This window comes from Passer domesticus, chromosome 7 (genome assembly GCF_036417665.1).
Source record: "Passer domesticus isolate bPasDom1 chromosome 7, bPasDom1.hap1, whole genome shotgun sequence".
Classification (NCBI taxonomy): domain Eukaryota; kingdom Metazoa; phylum Chordata; class Aves; order Passeriformes; family Passeridae; genus Passer; species Passer domesticus.
The window spans coordinates 60,039,454-60,058,793 of NC_087480.1; the positions used below are offsets into that span (position 1 = coordinate 60,039,454).

The window sequence follows — 19,340 nt, forward strand, 5'->3', positions numbered from 1 at the left end:
CTTCTGTCAGAGAACCCACACTGGCGTTTCCCTGGAGGCTGAAGTCCACAGGAATTCAGGTTCTGCTTGCTGAAGTTACCATGCCTGGATAGTGAGTGAGGCTCCTCTTGATCTGCACCGAGACTGGTGATCACAGGTGCAGAGTGCTGTGTTTTCTTCACTTTCCTCCTCCTGTAGTCAACTAATCATGTGTAAAACTCAGCCTGCCCACGCAGTATTTTCTTTATTTTTAACAATATTTAGCTGCACCTTACTGATAATGATACAATAATTACTGCACCTTGGAGATGTGTGGTGTATCAGCGTTCAGGTACTCACAGAAGTATTCAAATTTTTTCCTTCTTTCAAGTGCCTGGAGCAGTCAGTGTATGCTCAACAGCATTTTTGTAAATCCTGCAGCATTGCACAGAGCAGAGGTGGTTTCAGAGGAAAGGTGTGTATGTGCTATGCTTGGTCTGACTGAATTTTTCTGTACAGTATAAGTAAAACTTAGCAAAGACGTGGTAGAATAGTGGGTTTTCACAGTATGGAGTCACTTGATGGCACATAAACTATAAAATTTTGGCTATCTGAAGTTCAGCTGATGGCATGTTAGGACAATTTAGGATTAAGATCACACTAACAAATGCTGTTTTCCCTTGCTTTTGCTTTTATCAACTTTTAAACTGAAATTTTCCAAGTCAGAGGTCTCTGTGATGAGGAGGATGATATGCACTGTATTAGTCACTCATTATAACAGGGCCAGGAAAAATTCCAGCTGCATTAGTGCAGAAAGGTGACTTTGGATCGGGATGAGCCCTTTGGCTGCTGAGGCTGCTTGTGTTAGAAGCCTTTTAGAAACAGCAGCAGTTAGTTAGGCACCTGTGGGTTTTAATATCCCCAAAGGTTCCAGCCAGGCTGAGTGGGGAGAACATCCCATAAGGCTGGACTTTTCCTGGAGGGAAGCTGGTTTTTGGAAGCCGGGTTGAAGGACGTGGGGCAGAAGTGGTTGTGGAAAACGGGCAGAAGAATCTCTGCTGGCTGAACTCCAGCAGCAAAGCCCTCCATTTCCAGCTTCCAGCAGCCCTTTGTGGAGGGCAGCTGTTTGCCAAGGCTGCTGGTGGGATGTTGGGATGCTGTGCTCCCCTCTGGCTCTGGGATGTGCCGGGACTGAGTGCTCTGTGTCAGTGGCAGGGGGGTGATGGCAGGGGAAGACTTAAACCTTTCAGCTCTTCTGATGACCCTCTGCTGGCACCAGCATGGGGGAATTCCTTTTTCCTTCTGCTGCTTTTGAAGAAGATCCAAGTCCTGGGATTTCACAGAAAACCCGAAGGTTTCCCACTCCCTCGGATGCGTTGGGTTCAGCTCTCAGAAGTGAAGACAGTGGAACCCCAGTTGGATGCTGTCCTGGGGTTACAAAACACTCAACCTCCTGAAATTCATCATTTTCTCATTGACTTTATGGTTATGTTGGAAGTTGTGACGTAAATGTTGAACTGAGGTTTCCAATAAGATAAATAAGCGTCCATAGGAATTGGAGACTTGAGCTGGGATATGGAATGCATGAACTGATTTTAACAGGACAAACCAAAGTGTTCTGGATCATTCTACAGAATTAATGCCTAGGAATGGACTTTCTAATATATCAACTGTTTGCTGACACTCTGCCTGGACTTAGAGTGTGTTTGGAAAGTGTTTAATGATAAATTGTTTGGGCTCTTAAACATAGAGATCAATAATACATGGAGCTGTGAGTTTCTCTGGTGCCCAAAAGCAGGTCTTAGGGACCAGTCCTCAATTATCCATTACTTGAAAACTCTAAATTAGTTTGTATTTTCAGGGATCCCTTCACACCAGAAGGAGCTGTTTGCTTTAATTTTTTCTTCTCCACTCTCTTATGGAAGAAATGAGAATAAAGAAATAAAAAAAATCACTAAAAAGCATTGCAAGCTGTCTGGAGGCCAGCTCTGATCACGAGGAAGCCCAAAGTGCTGTGTAAACTTGAACTGTTTTTCAACCACCTGAGATCCACTTGGGCATCCACAGGCACAAGTGGCTCTTAGGGACACTTGGAGCAGCTCAGGCAAGAAGCTGAAACTTTCTTTATTTTTTATTTTTCCCCTCCTGTTTTGTACCTCCTTCTCCAGGAAACTTCTGCCTCGATGGAGCCAAGATCTATTACCTCTAATTCTTCTCCTTAAATTTGAATCTCCAATTTTCTCGGGTCAGTCCCCGTTGGGTAATTGCTGTTGTTACACCCTCAGCAAAGGAAAAAAAAATATTTTGGGGATGGTTAGCTCAGCACTTGGAGGCTGTTTTGGGTTGGGGATGGGCTTAGAGCTGACTGGGCACAAAGCTCACCCCACCAAAACACTAAGGATTCTTTCTGAGTGTTCAGCTCCCTGTTCCAGCTCACTGTGGGATCAGATGGAAAATGGAAAGGGAAGAATAAATGCACAAAAGAGGGCTGGGGAGCCTCTTGGCTTTGGCTCTTGGGTGGGCATGGTGCTGTCAAGTCGTCATTATTTCCTGCCATGCTGGATTTCTTCTCTGGGTTTAATCTCTTCCTCTCCCCACTGCTTGTTTAAAGGTATTTCAAGCCACTCTTCCTCACAGGTTTTATTTTCCATGCCTTTCTCCTTTTGGTTTGCTCACTTTCCTCTTTTAACTGCTGATGAGAGGTAGAAAAACAGAGGAGGAAAGCGAATGGAGGGAAGTTAAACTGGGAAGAAAGAACAAATTTCCATATTCTTTGTCCTGATTTGTTAAGGTTCATGCTGTATTTTCAGTCGAGGAGGTTAAGTTTTGTCTTCTGGGTTTGATGAAGACTCAGGAGTGTGTAAGGAAATGGTGTTTTCATCTGCTCTTCAGAATCAGCTCTCAGCACAGAATCAAAGGCTGCTGTGCTCTTAGAAGTGTTTTCCTTCGAATGGAAAAGAAAATAAAGCTGCAGCACTTCCAAAAGTGCAGATGCATTCCTGAAAATCTTTCAGGGGGTTGTATGGCTTTGCTGCTTCAACTCTTGCTATGAGTTTGATTTAAAATGGCCTAAATCTGTTAGGAGTCTTGCAAAGAGACTCATTCTGCCTGGCCCTGGGTGGAAACCACACAAAGCCACTGAGCTCTGCAGGAATTCCTGCAGGAGCCAGAGCTGCTGGGATATGCACAGGAAAGAGTGCATAAATCTGAGATTGTGGTTTGTGACACGCCTCCATCCACTTCTTTTTTCCAATTAGGTAAATCAGCTTATCCTGACTCTGCAGGAGAAGGAATGCTACTCACCTGCATAATTAATATTTTGGTAAATATTACAATATCCTCCCAGAATTCCAGATGTTTTCAGTGTGAGCAGAGAGAGCGTCAGAGGCAGGGCTGAAAGGATCAGAGGTCCTGCTGGGAGAGAGCCCCTGGAATGTGCTTACCCTGGTGTCACGTTCACCATATGACCCTTGCTCCTCTTGAACTGCAAGGCTGAAAAAGAAATGAAAAGCTTTTTTATAAAGAGAGGGATATGGCTAGTCTTGTTCCAAAATAATTCCAAATATATTATTTTGAAATTACACACATACTGGATAGAATTAAAATTATGTAAATTCTGCTGTTAAATGGCTGACTTTTTTCAGAGGACCTTGTACTAAGTGAAGGAGACTTGTTTGGTAGAACTGTCTTGATAGATTTCAGAATGACAGGCTCCACATCAACTTAATAACATGCAAGCAAGGGTACAAATTTATCATCTCTGCTAATTGCAAGTCTGTTGTTTTTATACTGCCATCTAGGCTTCAGCCCCTGTTGGAGACCTGTTCTGTTTGGCACTGTGGAGGAGCTTGATAAAGGATATTCTGCTCCTTAAAAGCTTAATAAAGGATATTTTGCTGTTCATGTATGTAGAAAAGAGAAAGGCAAACACCTGCAGGAGAAGAGAACAGGCTTCCTTCGCCTGTTGTAAATCAGGCTGTGATTAGATCAGACCTTCCTCAGGAATGTGTTGGAACAGGGATTAATATGCCAAATTTTGGGCTTTCATTCTGTGCTGTGCCATGAGTGAACTTCACTGTTTTATGGGAGAACACAAAGTTTCACCTATATTGCCGTCCACAATGTTGGAATACTGTCTGTAAATGATCTGAAGAATACTGTCTACAATGATCAGGTGGAAAATACCTTCTAAATAATAGACAGATTTTAGCTCTGTGTATATCTGTGAAGATCACAACTTTAATGACAATATTCAAAATAATTTGGTTGAACATGCCTGTCTCAGTTTTCCTTTTCAGGTTTTTTTTTCATAACCTGCATTTTTATTCATGTTTGGAAGAGTTGTTCATATTCCTTCCTGTGTGTGACAGGAAAGCATGTGGAATAAGGAAAAAATTTTGGATGTGCTGAGGCTGTGTAGAGAGCTTAGTTAAATACTTGGGGTAAACAACGGGGTAGTAGTATTTTTTTATTAAATTTCTTATAGTTAGTAGTATTGCATTTATCAAATGTTACTGATCTGTTTAGATCTATCATTAATTAATTTGTTTGGGTTTTTTTTAAATCTCAGCCAGGTTATTCTGATCAATTCCAAAACCACCCCTCAACATGCCCGAAAATCCAGCGGCAGGTAGGTGGTCTGAAAATGCTTCCTTTTGCTGAGCTCTGAGCAAAGCAGCTCCATTGCTAACCTGGCCTGGTTTGTGTGCAGATAAGCAGCAGGTGCTGCAGATCCTGGATCGGCTGCAGGCGAAGCTGCAGGAGAGAAGGGATTCCCAGCACCAGGAAAACCTGGCTGTGCTACGGAGCACCCTCAGGAGCCCCTTGTTCAACCAGATCCTGACTCTCCAGCAATCCATCAAGCAGCTGAAGGAACAAGTGAGTGTGAAATTACTGCTGCTGGTGTGATGGTGACTCTGGGCCAGTGGAGCTTGGATCAGCATGTGTAGGCGTGTGTTAACGAGGGCGCTCTCGTTAATAAGCTGTAACGTGGTGCTAGTGAGTGTTGGGCCCTTTTTTTTTCTTCTGTGGAGCTGGTGTCTGCAGAGGCACTGCTGAAATGAGAAGTGGTTTTGCAACCAAGAGGTCGTGGGGCAACGTGCTTTGAAAGGGATGCAGGACAGGCAGGGTTGCGTTGGAAAAAAACATCTGGAAAAGACATCAGCTCCAGTGTTTGCAGCCCTGAACAGTGTTGGAACTGGGATCCTTTGTTTTTCACTGGAGCTAAGTGCTGTTTATCAGCTCACTGGCAGCATTTTTTCCTCCCTAAAAGACAGCATCACTTAGTTCCTGCTAATTTTTACAAGAATGCTTAACCTGCTTTGGCAAGTAAAGTGTAGTGTAGGAAGCCCAGCCTGAAGATTTGCCAAGCTCTGATGCAGCTGTACCCAAGCGAGTTTTAAAATGACTTGGCTTCAGCAGAGGTTGGAACTTCTGTGGTTTGCTTTGTAAAGCCAAGTGATACTTGATTTTGTGGACATGGGCATGGACATGGTCTCACCCTGCAGCTGAGTTAAAATCATCAGCAAACTGAAAACCAGGCAGTGACCAGCAGGGTGGGTGTCAGGGGGACGAGGCTGTCCCTTGCCAGGTGTATTGCAGGTGTTTCTGCCTGGCTGGCCTGGTGGTGGCTGTGCCATTCATTATCCCTCCTTCCCAAGTTCCCACAGGTGCTGCATCCCTTCCTTCCAAGGCTTGGATGCACGTCTGCAGGCTGTTAAAAAATTGTATGAAAATGCAAATGTATCTAGGAAGTGACTGCGACATGGTGGAGTTTGTAAGTCAGAATGTTCAGAATTCTTGTATCTAGAAAACTGAGGTTTTCTTGAAATTCCATTTAGGCATAGGCAGCTTCATTCAGGATGGGATTTTCCAGTTTTTGTCATACTGGGAATATTTTTCATCATTATCAGTGAGGACTAGAAGTGCAAGTTCCAGCAGAGATAACATGTTCAGTGGTAGTTTGTACCCTAGGCTCTCCTTGGGGAGGGGATAATACAAAGCAGGCCTCAGGCTCCTGAATGACTCAAAATACTTGAAGTTTTGTGTCAAAATTCTATATAGGTTTCCCTAACAGTTGCGGCAGTGCTTGAGAACCTCCTTAGTGTTTGGTGCTTTTGCATGTGTTGTTTCTGGAATACCAGGGTGAAAAGAGGGTGAGGGGCATGAGCAGGGGAGAAGCATGAAAGAAACAGAAAAATGAGTGGAGCAGAAACAGCTGAAACTCCTGAAACACAGGGAACTCCTGAAAAAGTTTAAATTTGATATGGTAGCTTGGTTATAGATCATATATCAACACTGCCTGATTTATACAGGTGAGTATATTTGTGTGAATGGGCATACATGAACACAGGTTTTTTGTTTCTTGGGCAGCCTGCACATAAAATGGTATTTATGGAAAACCCTTCTTTTGTTTTCAGTAGCTTTTCCACACCTCTGTTCATTTTTAACAGCTCAGTTACATGCCTCCTGACCGCTCGGTGGATTTTGATTTTACCAAGAGGGGGCTGCTGGTGTTTGCTGACAAATCAGTCACTGCTGGGACACCTTGCAAGTCACCTGGACCCAGAGCATCAGCCTTCACTCCAAACCTGCCAGTTAATGAATTTAACATGATCATCCAGCAAATGGCAAAGGTAAGGCTCTAAGGTTTAGTGAACCAAATGTTTTTTTCATTTTGGAGCGTTCCACACTGCTTTTTTTGTTGTGTGGCTGGAAGGGTGGTGCCTCCTGACCAGGAGAGAGTAGAAGTGTTGAGAGCTTTTCCCTCTGGAAGATAATGTCAGCAATAGGAAGTGGCTTGGTGGCTTGTTTTGTTTTTTTAACTTCCATTGCCAATTTTCTGTTTTACTTTCTACCAAACACACCAGTGTAGTAAGGAAGTTTCAGCTGCCAGAAAACGTTTTTGGTATTTGATGACACTTAATTGAAAATGAACAATTTCAGCAGAAAGTTGTTTTGATGGAGCCACTTGTTTATCAAATACATTTTAAATTGGAAATCTACCAACTTTTTGAACAGTGCAAAGGATTAAAAAAAATAGCATGTTATATTTTATTTAACTCTTTATTTAATATGTCTTAACTTTGCCAGGCAGATGCAGATGTTCCAAATTCCCTAAGAATTTGTGCAGGTGCAGACATCCACCCACGTGGGATTGCCATTTATACCACAAATGTATTGTTCTGTGTTATTTTGAACCACTAATTTAATTGCTTAGTCATGCCTTTCTATATTAAGTAACTGTTGCTAATTGACTACCTTAATGTAGCTGTAATATTTTGAGCATTACTCTTCTCATTAGTGTGTCATTAACTCATCAGAGATAAGATTTAGCAGTAAAGGCTGCACATTATTTGGAATAAAAGAGCTGTGATAGCAGTGCATTCTCCCAGTAATATTTCCCAGTAAACAACCCCAGCAATTTTGTATTACTACTAAAAAACAGGCAGTTGCAAAAGCAAACTTTTTTTAGCATTAAGTGTGAAGCTGCAGGGAGGGGGAGGAAATTAATTTCTTTATTTAAAAGCTGCAGTCTTTTGAATGCACACCTAAAAATCAGCATTAAAAGCAAAGGGAGCCAAAAGACAAGTAATTTAGTTTAGCTGTACAGCATTTCCAGAAATCCCAAATATATTGCTCTAGACAGCACTTCGTTCATAGTTTTCATCCAGTTTGGAATTCATCTCATAATGTGAATGAAGTGTGAAAGCAGCTCTTAAATTCCCTGAGGTTTCAGAACCTCAGAGTGCTTGCATATCCAATACATTGCCATATTAAAAATAATAAATGGAGGAGCTTTTATAGAAATAACATATTCAGTATTTTGCCTTTGTTTAGTCTTAGGAGGAGAATAATTCTCCCAGTGTTCATAAATTTTCAACTAACTCATTCTGTTGCATTGAAAATTAGTAAATCATTTTATCTTCTGTTTTATTAGGGAAGACAAATAGAATCAATAACGATTGATAAACCTTCTGTTGGAGGTCTGGGATTTAGTGTGGTTGCCCTTAAAAATCCCAGCCTGGGAGAAGTTGGTATCTTTGTCAAGGAAGTCCAGCCAGGAAGCATAGCTGACAGGTGAGATCTTCATAACTGTGTTGGAAAATTGTATTTTCCGTGGAGGGAAAAGTCGTGACCTTCACGTCGAAAACTCAATCAGAATAACATGTTTGTCTGGGTTATCTGGTGGGATATTTTGGTGGTGGTATCTTGAATTCTGGCTTTTCAGCCGAAAGGGACTCATGTTTTGAGGATCAGGTTTTCAGATGAGTTTTAAATATCCGAGCCATTAATAAATGGAATTTCCAGAAATCATGACTCACTTTAGAGAATCTTGAGTCCTGATTAAAAAAACAAAAGTAAACTCAGAAAAGAATACAAAGAAAATAAAATTAGATTCCGTTTTAATTTTTATGCATTGTGTCCCTGAAAGATTTTTTTTTACTTTATTTATGTGCCTCTGACAATGCCCTATTTATAGTTGGTTTTAGTGTTTGTTTCCTGTGTAAACTTAGATCCACTCCTCCCAACAGATCCCTGCACAGATGTCATCATAGAATCGAGGCTTCAGGCAGTTTCTTCCTGTATTGTCTGTGGGTTTTCACCCAACAACAAAAGACAGAGCAATCCTTTAAAAATAAAACGCGATTGTAAAACCACAAGAGTTGGCATGAGACAAACGCAGTGCTTGGAATTATGTCTCAAGAAAAAAACGTGTCTAGATTTCAAGTCACTGGTGTCACTTTTTAAATAACACATGTCAGGAAGTGCCAACACAGGATGACAAAAAGAGTGGGGAGAGGTTGGAATGATAATGGCGATGGGCCCGCAGAGAACACACCAGAGAACACTTAAAGAAAAGCATATTAAGGCTCTTTCAAAGTGGAGACAGATGGACTGATCCGGATGTCAAAGGAGGGTGAATATCTCACTTTAGGATTTGATGACCTGCTGCTCACTTTCTTTGATGAGCGAATCTGAAATATGGTTAGTGCTCGAAGAAAGTGATTTCTGGGAAACATCTTAAACATGGCACGATAAAAGGGAAGTCTCAAATGCCTTAGTTAAGATGTGCAGTTATATTGTTTCGGAGTTTATAAATTTCCCCAGCATGCTTCCCATTTTGCTTCTGAGACAAGATCTCCTGGAGACTTTTTTGGATTCCTACAGAGCTTTGAAGGCAGTGTCTGTCTATGTAACAGTTTGGTCTCGTGCTCAGAATGAATATTTAACAAAGGAGATGAGTGATGGTTTCTCTCTTGTCACAAATCTAAATTCATCACTGGGGTGAATTAACTGTGAAATTTATATTATCTCAAGGTAGCAACTGAACTGCGTGTTGCTCCAGGAAAGTTTCACGTCTGAAGCTTGATACTATAAATTTTAAGTAAAATACAAATATGCAGCACATCAATCTTTAGAGTAAATAGTGATACAAAACAGCATCAAAGCCTGAGTTGTGGGTTCTTAGAGATGGCATTGTGTAGTGCTAAACATAATGAAGAATAGTTCCTAGTTCATTGTGTAACTACAAAAATACTTCTTTCTGCTTAGTAGTTCAATATAAACAAGAAAGTATAAGGGAATTGCAATTAAATTTTGCCTAGAAGCAAAGTAAAGAAGTGAACAAATTTCTGTACCGTGACAAAGCTGGAGCAAAATGTGGCTGGGCAGTTTGGAGCAGTGTGGATGGAATGGAGTGTGTAAGCTGGTGAAGGCACCCTAATAAGCAGATTTTTAAAGCACATAAACATTTAACCCTGCACGACTGCCTGTTTTCCCTGTTCGCATTTCAGTTACAGGAGCCTGATGTGAAGTCACTGTGCTGCATTAAAAAAATTGCTTTCAATGTTTTGTTAAGGGATCAAAGACTGAGGGAAAATGACCACATACTGGCCATTAATTGCACGCCATTGGATCAGAACATTTCCCATCAGCACGCCATTGCCCTCCTCCAGCAATCCACAGGATCCCTGCATCTGGTGGTGGCCCGGGAGCCACTTCAAGGGAACAGCAGAACTGCCTTATTAAGTGATGTAAATCCACCTGAGACTGTGAGTTGTTGTAATACTGTCAAAATCAGATTTTGAGCTGGGCTGGGTTGTTTTTTTTTTTCCCCCGTGGCTCTGAAGTGTTTGTGTTAGCAAGTTTTACATAGAGGGGTTTTTTCCTTTAATCAGATTTTATATGTGATGACATTTCATTTAGGCTCACCGTGCAGTAAGCACAGAGCTTCCACTGCAAAGCTGCGTGGTGGAGTTGTTATAAAACAGATCCTGGGTTTTGGTGGGATAGCAGAAGCTTTAGTAGATCACCATATTCTTATCAGCAGGGTCTGTTCAGCACAGGCTGGATGAAGCATTTTATGACAATACCCAGCTGAAACCTACTTGTGCTCAGCAATTAAAGATGCTCTGATTACCTCTTAAAAGAGAGTAAACATAACCTGCCATGAGCACTGCTTGGAACAGCCCAACCAATTTAAACTGGCACTGCTCACACCAAAAAGCCTTGTCTCTGTTTTAAAAAACAAACACAATTTATCTGTTAAAGAACCTCTCAATCCCTGTTTGTTTATCAGCTTGGTTTTTGGTGTTTTTTGGTTTTCCATCTGCAAATTTCAGTGATTGGGAAGCCTTTTGTTTTTGTGACAAAGGAGAGCTTGTCACTGGGACATGTAATAAGCCAGGGCTGAACTTCCATCTGTGTTCCACCCATATGGTCCAGGTGGCTTCCCTGAATTCGGACAAACTGCACACCTAAATCCAGGGATTGCAATATTTGAATCTGAATTTATTATGCTAGTAGATTCTGATAAAAATCTGTGAAAAAGCAGTGTTTTTTTCTTATTCTTAGCAATTATTTCCCTCATGATTATTACAGAGGTAGTGAAATCTGAAGGTTTTAGTGGATAATCAATATTGTTTATTGCACTGAAAATTTTAAAGAATTAAAATTTAACTGCTTTTTCATTGAAAGATCTGCACTGAACAGACTAACAAAATAAAATACAAATATATATCTCTGCAGGGGGTCTTTAAACTTCTTTTATGATATTTAACTGGCTTTGGCAAAGATTTTCAGTATGCTAATAAATCCTTTATTCGCAGAAGACTTAAATCTGCCTACTTTGCTCCATTTGGGCCTGTATGAGATATTAATCTGACAGAAACATTGGCTGGGTTTGGGTTGCTTAACAGCTTTGTTATTTTCAGACTGTCTTGTAGAACATAAGGTCATGGTAGAGTGTAGCTTAGAAATTTGCTTCCAATCCAGTATGGCAGAATATTGTGCTGTGCTATTAATTCAGTGCTGAATGGGGGTGTTCAGAGTATGTAAGTGAAATAACAGAAATAAGAATTTGGGCAAGGCTGAGTGAAAACTGGGCCAGTGCAAGCTCCTTGCCTCTGTTTTTCCCTCTTGTTTGCAGTACTCTGGGTTTATGAAAAACTAAAAGGATGCTTTTCATTTTGGCAGGAAAACCTTAAAATTGCTTTTTCTTAGTCAATTTTTCCCTAGTATCCCGTTACCCTGAGAGTGCAGGACAGAAATGTGTGTTTGAAAACAGATGAGAAATCCCACTGCGTGTTTATGAGGAAATGGAGCTGAGTGAACAAAATCCCACAGATCTCCAGCATGTGGGGTGGAGACAGAAAATTGCTCTGATTGATTCTCCTCCTTCCTGCTGCACGTGAAAGTGAGAAACTAATGATGGTCCGAAATTAAAATCTCCTGTTTTTATTAATTGCAGATTCACTGGGGCCACGTTGAAGACGTTGAGCTGATTAACGATGGTTCAGGATTAGGCTTTGGAATTGTAGGAGGAAAGTCGAGTGGAGTGGTTGTAAGAACAATTGTTCCTGGGGGATTAGCAGATCGGGTAATTTGTTATATTATGTCACTTCTTGTTTGATTGCAAAGTATAATTAACCGCTTTTGACAGTCTTAAAATAAACTAATATACTTAAACAAAAGGAAGCATCAAAGTCTGAATGCCAACACGTGCTTTATAAATAAATAAATCTTGAAGGTAAGATTGAGGAAAAAGTCAGCACCTGATATAAATTAAGTTGTTCCTCAGACCAGATTTGGTTTTTGTAACATTGTTGAACAAGCAAAAATTCTGAAAAGTTGCCTGATATTTGGTATTTTCGGCCTGTCTGGGGCAGGACAAATACTCTGTAGAATTTGGCACATTTTGGAACACCCATGGGGTCAAACTCTCCAAGCGAATTGTCAGGCAAGAAAATCTTCCCTCCCAAAGTCATTGCAATGCAAGATTGAGTTTAGAGATTGAAAAATTCCTATTTTCAGTGGGTTTCAGTGGAGGAGGGTTTGATCCCTGCCTTGCAGCCTGAGCAGTTCAAGGAGACACTTAGGTTTGGTGCAAAGCCTTTTGAAGTTGCCCAGGCACAGTTTGCACCTCTGTTTGTTTCACAGACTCAGTGCTGAGTGTTGCTGCATCTCAGGACTAGAACACTTGCAGTAACAAAACAGATCTTTCAAGCAAATTTGGTCCTGATAAGTTAAAATATCTGAGGACCAGAACCCCTGCAAACAAAAGAGAGAGGCAAAAGTACTCCCTCTAGTACAGGATGGAATAAAAGCTGGGAATTTGGAGAGCTTTACTGGAAAATGTTGGCTTTTTCTCAGCTGTCTCCCTCTGAACCTGCCGTGTATAAATGAGTATATTTTAATTTTTGTCTAGCACCTGTTTTGCTGTAAGGAATAAAGTGTTTTGGCTACCAATGAAGCATGTAAGCTAAGAACTCACCACATCATTCTCAGCTGAATGAGAGATCATTAAGAACATGTGAAATAATGAGGCATGTACATGCTAAAATTGGATGAGTTTGTAAATGAGTTTGAGTTGGGCCTGGGAAGAACTCTGTGATTGCTGTATAAATCAGTGCACCAAAGGTGGTGGAGCTGTGCTGATCAATACCAGCTGAGAATTTGGTGCTAGAAGTTCCTGCTTGTGATGAGAATGATGGTGTAGGTCATGAATCATAATTATCAGGTAAAAAATGGATCGTGTGGAGTCTTGTTACCTTCAGTGGATTTGCTCACTGAATTTGGAGCTGGGCACATGAGAAAAAGAATTGCCAGGCTAATATAGAAGCATGAGGGAAGAACTCTGTAAAAACTCCTAAACAAAATGCCGTGCTTAATATTGTAACTCCTACCTGATGAGGAATATTCTGTGCAACAGAACACACAACAATCTGTGAGATTATAAAACATTGTTGCTGCCTGTTTTCTCCTAAATGAGCAAAACAGTGGGAAAAACAGCACATAACTGTGCAAACGAGTCCTTGAGTTATTTAAAATGTTGCCGTGGTGGTAATTTTTATTTTCTCACGTCGGTTCTCATGGCCATGAAGATGCCCCTACACAGTTTCAGTTTTGTGATGGAACAGATACTTTCTGGATGGACTGGAAACACTTTTTGCCATTTTATTTGCGTTTGAAGGACGGGAGGCTGCAGACAGGAGACCACATCTTGCAGATTGGAGGGACCAACGTGCAAGGGATGAGCAGTGAGCAGGTTGCCCAGGTGCTGAGGAACTGTGGGAATTCCGTCAGGATGATCGTGGCAAGGGACCCCAAGTGTGAATTCATGGAGGCTCCACCAGCTCCCCTGAGCTGGCCAGTCAGCACATTACCTTCCCTTGCAAATGGAAATGTGAGTACCTGCTGCTTCCTTGGGACATTTTTAAGTGTGTTTGTGGCTTGTGATCAGAAAGGAAGGAGAGAACAGAGAGTTCTTGAGCCCTAAAGTGCTTCTCCTCTCTTGAGTTTCCAGATATATGCTTGTGTTTAAGTGGTCATTATTACAGCCCTGCCTTCTATAATTTTCCCCCTTTTCCTCTATGTTATTAATACCTATAATCTTGGGATTGGAATGACCAGCTTTACAGAATTTATTTCAGAGTGGCTGATTTAATTACCAAGACCATAAACATTATCGATAAGTGGTACTCTTAGTTCTTCTTCTTAGCTCGTTACATTTTTCCTAATCAATCATTTGTAAGTGGATTTTAAACTGGACTCTGAATTTCCCTAAGTCTGAAATCCAGAGAGCCACGGCCACACCAGAATTATTCAGCACAATCATCTTTTTATGAAACATAAGTGTAATGTTTTCATAGTCTACGCTACTGCCTGTGATAGGAAATATATCTAAAAATTTTGAAACTTGTTTTAGCAAATCTTATCATGGTCATATCAAAGTCTCTTGTTTTTGAAGTCATTCTTTTCAGTTTTGAGTAATTAAAATCAACAAATGCTACACTAAGTGTACAGTAGGTCTCGAAACATAAACAAAGCTGTGCTTGTGTACCATCTGCTACTACTGTGCTGCTTAGATTTAGGTGTAGAATCTGAGTAGCCTTTTCTTTCTTGTTTTTTCTTGAATATGAGTGAAGAGAGCTGGGTTGTTTTTTTGATTTTTTTTTGTTTTGTTTTGTTTTTGAAGCACTGTTTTTAAAGGTCAGAGTAGAAGTCACTTTGCTCCCACCTCACCCCTTTGCTCACTGGGCAAAGGCAGCTTTGTGTTTTACACCCCTGGGAAAATGCTGTGGCTGTGCCAGTCAAGGATTTTGGGTCCTTCTCGAGCTCCTTTCCCCACCAGGGTTCCCCAGGAGGGATCAGTGCAGCAGGAAATGCAGTGTTCAGGAGATGGGAGGGCAGATCTGCATCCCTAAGGCTGGAGTCTGGACACTGGGCTTGTCCAATATTTAACAAGAGGCTCTGCAAGGGAATCAGCATTGTTATGAGGCCCTTCTTTCCTGACTGGATCATATTTTCCAGGGCCCATATTAGGGGCAAAATAAATTTTTTTTTTTCAGTGGTCCTAGTTTTGTTTCCTCCACAAAATACTGTTTTTCTCTCTTCCTGTTGCCACTGATCAGCCCTGAGCACTGTAAATGCTGCAGCCTTTCTAAAATGTGATTCCTTCTCAGTGTCTTTTCAGTGTCCTTCATGTTCCTGCTATGCAGTTTAGAGGGGGAAAAATAATTTTCTGAACTAAATAGTGCCTTCATGTGTAGATCTGAAGAAACTCCTCTTCCTGGTGCCAGGAAAAAATTGCAAAGGGAAGATTAGTTGTTAATCTGAATGTATTTATTAATTTAGTGATGATTTCAATGATCCACTGCTCAATTTGTGTCAGATTCATAATGGAACTTATCCCTATAATCTAGTTTTTCTCTGGTTTCTGAGTATTTTCACTAGCTGTGATCTTTGAAGTGGAAAATATTTTCCTTTTCTCTTTTTTGCAAACCAGCAGAAAGACATTTTTAATAGGCAGTTAGTTCTTTTCAGTTTTATATTAATGCTTAATTTTCTTTGAATTTCCTGTGGTAGAGAATAACTGAAACTCCTTCTGTGTGTGGGCACAAGAAAACAATCTTATTATCTGTACTGCCCAAGACAGTCACAGCAGTGTGCAGCCTGCTTCTGCTGACTGTATTTAGGACTTTGCACTCTGATTTTTCTGGACTTCGTTTCAATTATTTTGCATCCTAGCAGGAGTGTCACTTGGAGAGAAATGTTTGTAGCCAGAGCACTGACTCTGAGGAGCTTTTTGATTATGGAAACAGCCGGGCTCTCAAGGCCACAGCTCCATTCCAGGTGCTGCTGTGGGCTTGTTTACTGTAGATAAGTGACAGCATCCAAACTTATCTTCATCTCCATCAGCCTCTTATGGAGCAAGGGAGTTGGAAGGCATTTAATGAGCTTAATGACTTTGCTGGTGGAGGGAGGTGTGTGTGATAAGGAGACAGTGCCCATCGATTTCCTTCCATTGAGAAGCGGAATAATCGTTCAGTTTGTATGGCTGCAGCTCTGGTCCTTCCAAAGCTGATGCTTGGCAAGCATTTATTGAACTTCTCTTTTTTCACTCCCTTATGAAATGTTTTCCATTTTCCCAGTCCTTTTTTTTTGCTGTTGGCAGTGACAGGATCCCTCTTGATTTCATCACTTTAACAGACCTTACTCTCATCATCTTCTTTTTGATCTCATTGCTCTGTATCTGATTACAGAAAGAAAACAACTCTATGTATTTCAATTTATCCCTTGCAATCCCAGATTTATGTGCTTGATTGTTTTTCTCTTTTGGTCTCACCAGTGTCTTTACTGTTCCCTGTTTGAACTCTTGCCTTGCAGTTCTGATTTTTACTGCTCAGAGGAGAGTTGCACAGACATCCCAGGGCCAGCTCTGTAGGGACTTCACAAATGAATTTACATTGCATTTAAACAAAATCACTTCTCACTTCTGAAACTCTTAATTAACCTGCAGTATTGTAATAGCACTGGGAAATCATGAGAATTTTTTTACACATTGTCTTGTGCTTTATTTATAGGATAATGACAACTTTTTTGACACCTATGATGTTGAACTTATAAAAAAGAATGGGCAAAGCCTGGGAATAACAATTGTTGGATATGCTGGCACATGTGATATAGGTGAGTTGTTCAGGATTTAGGAAAATGTTGGACAGGGGCTTCTCAAATACCCTTTACTGACCATGGGGAAAATGAATGGCTCCTACCTGTGTTAGGATATGGAGACATGAAATTCACTAGAATTACAGATCATCATCTCATATTTAGTGGGAGTTTGTGAAAGGGAAGTGTTAGTGTTGCAGGGTTGTTTTTTTGTTTATTTTTGTTCTTTGTTTTCATTTCCTTTTTCTCATTGGGAGTTAGAATTAATAATCAAACTGCAAACATGACAAAGGACAGCTTTTCTGATTTCCATGTTTCTCTTTTCTTTTCTTTTTTTTTAAAGAAAAATCCTTTTTCATTAAGATTTAAAGTACTAAATTCTTTAGCTGTAAGATGATTGAAGTCCTGATCAAAGTCCTTAAGCACATACTTTACTTTTAGCTTAGTTAGTCCTATTGAAATCAAACGCAGCATGGATTTAAGTGATTGTGGTTTAAAGCCTGGGTAAGCACAGGGATGAATCCATGGAGGAGGTGGCCTTTTGTGAGCCATTTTAAGGAAAATATTTGAGGTCAGTGTACAGGTGGTTGTGTCAGTGCTGGGTTTTTTTTCCACCAGAGATCTCAGTTTTGTGTCAGGCTGTGGGAATGGTAACGTGCAGATGGTGATGGTTTACAGAATCATCACTTTATGGGCAGAAGGAAGTGTGTGAAAAAGGCTGGAATTAAAAATCTTAATAAGAAAAGAAGCAAATTAGGTTAATGCAGTGACTTATTTCTCCTCCCTCCCCAACAGAACCTTCAGGGATTTTTGTGAAAAGTATAATTCCTGGGAGTGCTGCTGACCACAATGGCCAAATTCATGTTCATGACAAAATTGTTGCTGTAAGTACAATACTCTGCTTATATATTGCTGTAGAGCTAATACATTTCACATCTCTGTTAAAAGAACAACATAGTAAAGACTTTCTAAAATTAATTAAACCTCCTCTGCTTTGCAGAAGAAATAATTTGGAGGTTCGTGTTTGTTTAGGTAGACTTGTGACAGAAATGAGCTTTGGCTTGCTGTGGTTAAAGTATTATTTTATATTCAAAGAAATAGTAAATAGTAGTTAACTGTGAAAGAGGCAAGCATTTGGATTAAAGTGTTTCAGAGTGGAGAATCTTGGCTTTTGGCCTGCAGTAAAGATGAGCAGCATTAACTTCTACTTGAATTGAATGGGACTCGAGGATTGTTAAGATTCTGCAAGATGTGGCACATTGTTTGTGTTCCTTAATGGCTCTGGAGAGTGGATACAATCAAAATGGTAATGGTCACAATTTAGGTTTAAAAGCCCAAGCTTTATGTGTAGAAAAATGGAAAAACCATTGAATAACAGTGAATTGAATAATAGCCAATTTTGCATTCACAGCACAAGCAGGAATGAATTCCACAGTCTTTTTGTTTTAAGAGATAATATTTATAGAGATATGATTTTAAATTACTTTAAAAATGCGTGCCATGCCAGACCTTCCAAAGTCAGCTTCTCCTCTGTGAGAGCAAAAATTAATATAACCTTTTATCTGCAGGAAAGGCCCTGTTGGTGCATGATCTGACAGTGAGGTCAACAGAGTATTTTGGGTGTAAATTAAAATATCTGATAATGTAAGAATTGGGCTGTTTAGGGTGGATTATACAAACAGTTGTTTGTAGAGGCTTGTGTGGGGCATGTTAGAAATCCATGAGAAAGCCAGCAGTGATAATGAACTGAACAGAGTTCCAGGTTGGATACTGTGCTTGGAAACTTCACCCACAGTCCTTGTCAAGCTGGTTTTGGTAAGCAAAAAAAAAAAAAAAAAAAAAAAAAAAAAAAAAAAAAAAAAAGAAAAAAAAAAGAAAAATCTGTGCATACTTGCATCAGATTAGTAAATTCTGTTTTGTGGTTGTCCCCATGAAAACAGAAAGAAGAAATTACTGTTGTGTTTCCTTTTAAAATGCATTTTGGAAATAAATTCTCATCAGTGAAATGTAACAGATTTAATGAGATTGTTTTGCAAATATTGCTGTCTTGGGAGAATAACCCTGTAATTCCTGCACTAAATAACGTGGCTGTTGCTTACAGCCTGATGATACTCCACAGCATAGCCTGAGAACGCAGCACAATTACTGTTATTTGCTACAATTTTCTTGTTTTAGGTTGATGGAATCAACATACAGGGCTTTACCAACCAAGAAGTGGTGGAGGCACTGCGAAACACGGGGCAGACTGTACGTCTCACCTTGCTTAGAAGGAAACCTTCCTTTGCCATTTCCTCAGAAACACCTTCAGGGAGAGGTAATTCTCTTTTTCTAGCAACTGATTTTATTTTTCACTCAATTTACAGTTACCTCATTTAACAGTTCAGGAGTGGATACCACATGATCCTCAGGTTTTTTAATGGTGCAGTGTAGAAATTGAAGATGCTTAAAGGAGGAATGGAGAGAAACTAAAGTGAGAGATTCAGGAAAATTCAGTGCAAAATCAAAAAAAAAGAGAAGGAATTAGTGAGGTGGTGTTACTACATCCTTTATTTTGCAGCATATGATTTGGGGTTTTTTAATCTGTTTTTACAGTGCAGCCAACTGTTCCAATCTTTGTGTCCCCTGGAGCTGTAGGGCCTGAAATTAGTGTGGCCACTAAGAATGAGGGAAGGCAAGAGCAGAAGGATAATCTTCACAATGAAAAGCAGCAGAGTCTGCATCAAGCAGGTAGATGGGGTACCTTGCAGTGCCTCTTCTGGGTCTGGTTAAAATCTACCATCTTTAATCCATTTTCAGCACTGATGGGTTGGCTTAAAACATCTTTAGCTTTTGCCCTGCAATGCTTTCTGAAAGAAAGCTCTGCCTCTTGGATCTGACCAGCTCTTGCCACAGTCCACAGGTCTGCTGAGAGTGGGTTCTGAGATATCTCA

The 19,340-nt window shown here is 40.4% G+C and overlaps 1 protein-coding gene across 5 annotated transcripts in view; it reads left to right on the plus strand.

The window, feature by feature from the left end:
* PATJ (PATJ crumbs cell polarity complex component) overlaps nucleotides 1-19,340 on the plus strand; it is a 137,725-nt gene that overhangs the window by 1,197 nt on the left and 117,188 nt on the right. For 4 of the 5 annotated variants that reach the window (XM_064429066.1, XM_064429070.1, XM_064429068.1 and 1 more), the window contains exons 2-12: nucleotides 4,529-4,588; nucleotides 4,670-4,836; nucleotides 6,411-6,593; nucleotides 7,898-8,037; nucleotides 9,821-10,013; nucleotides 11,711-11,839; nucleotides 13,433-13,645; nucleotides 16,326-16,428; nucleotides 17,206-17,294; nucleotides 18,586-18,724; nucleotides 19,003-19,137. In XM_064429066.1, the coding sequence (XP_064285136.1) occupies nucleotides 4,567-4,588; nucleotides 4,670-4,836; nucleotides 6,411-6,593; nucleotides 7,898-8,037; nucleotides 9,821-10,013; nucleotides 11,711-11,839; nucleotides 13,433-13,645; nucleotides 16,326-16,428; nucleotides 17,206-17,294; nucleotides 18,586-18,724; nucleotides 19,003-19,137 (1,513 nt within the window). In that variant the 5' untranslated portion in view covers nucleotides 4,529-4,566. The remainder of the gene's footprint in view (nucleotides 1-4,528; nucleotides 4,589-4,669; nucleotides 4,837-6,410; nucleotides 6,594-7,897; nucleotides 8,038-9,820; nucleotides 10,014-11,710; nucleotides 11,840-13,432; nucleotides 13,646-16,325; nucleotides 16,429-17,205; nucleotides 17,295-18,585; nucleotides 18,725-19,002; nucleotides 19,138-19,340) is intronic. The other variant, XM_064429069.1, reaches the window with a different exon arrangement.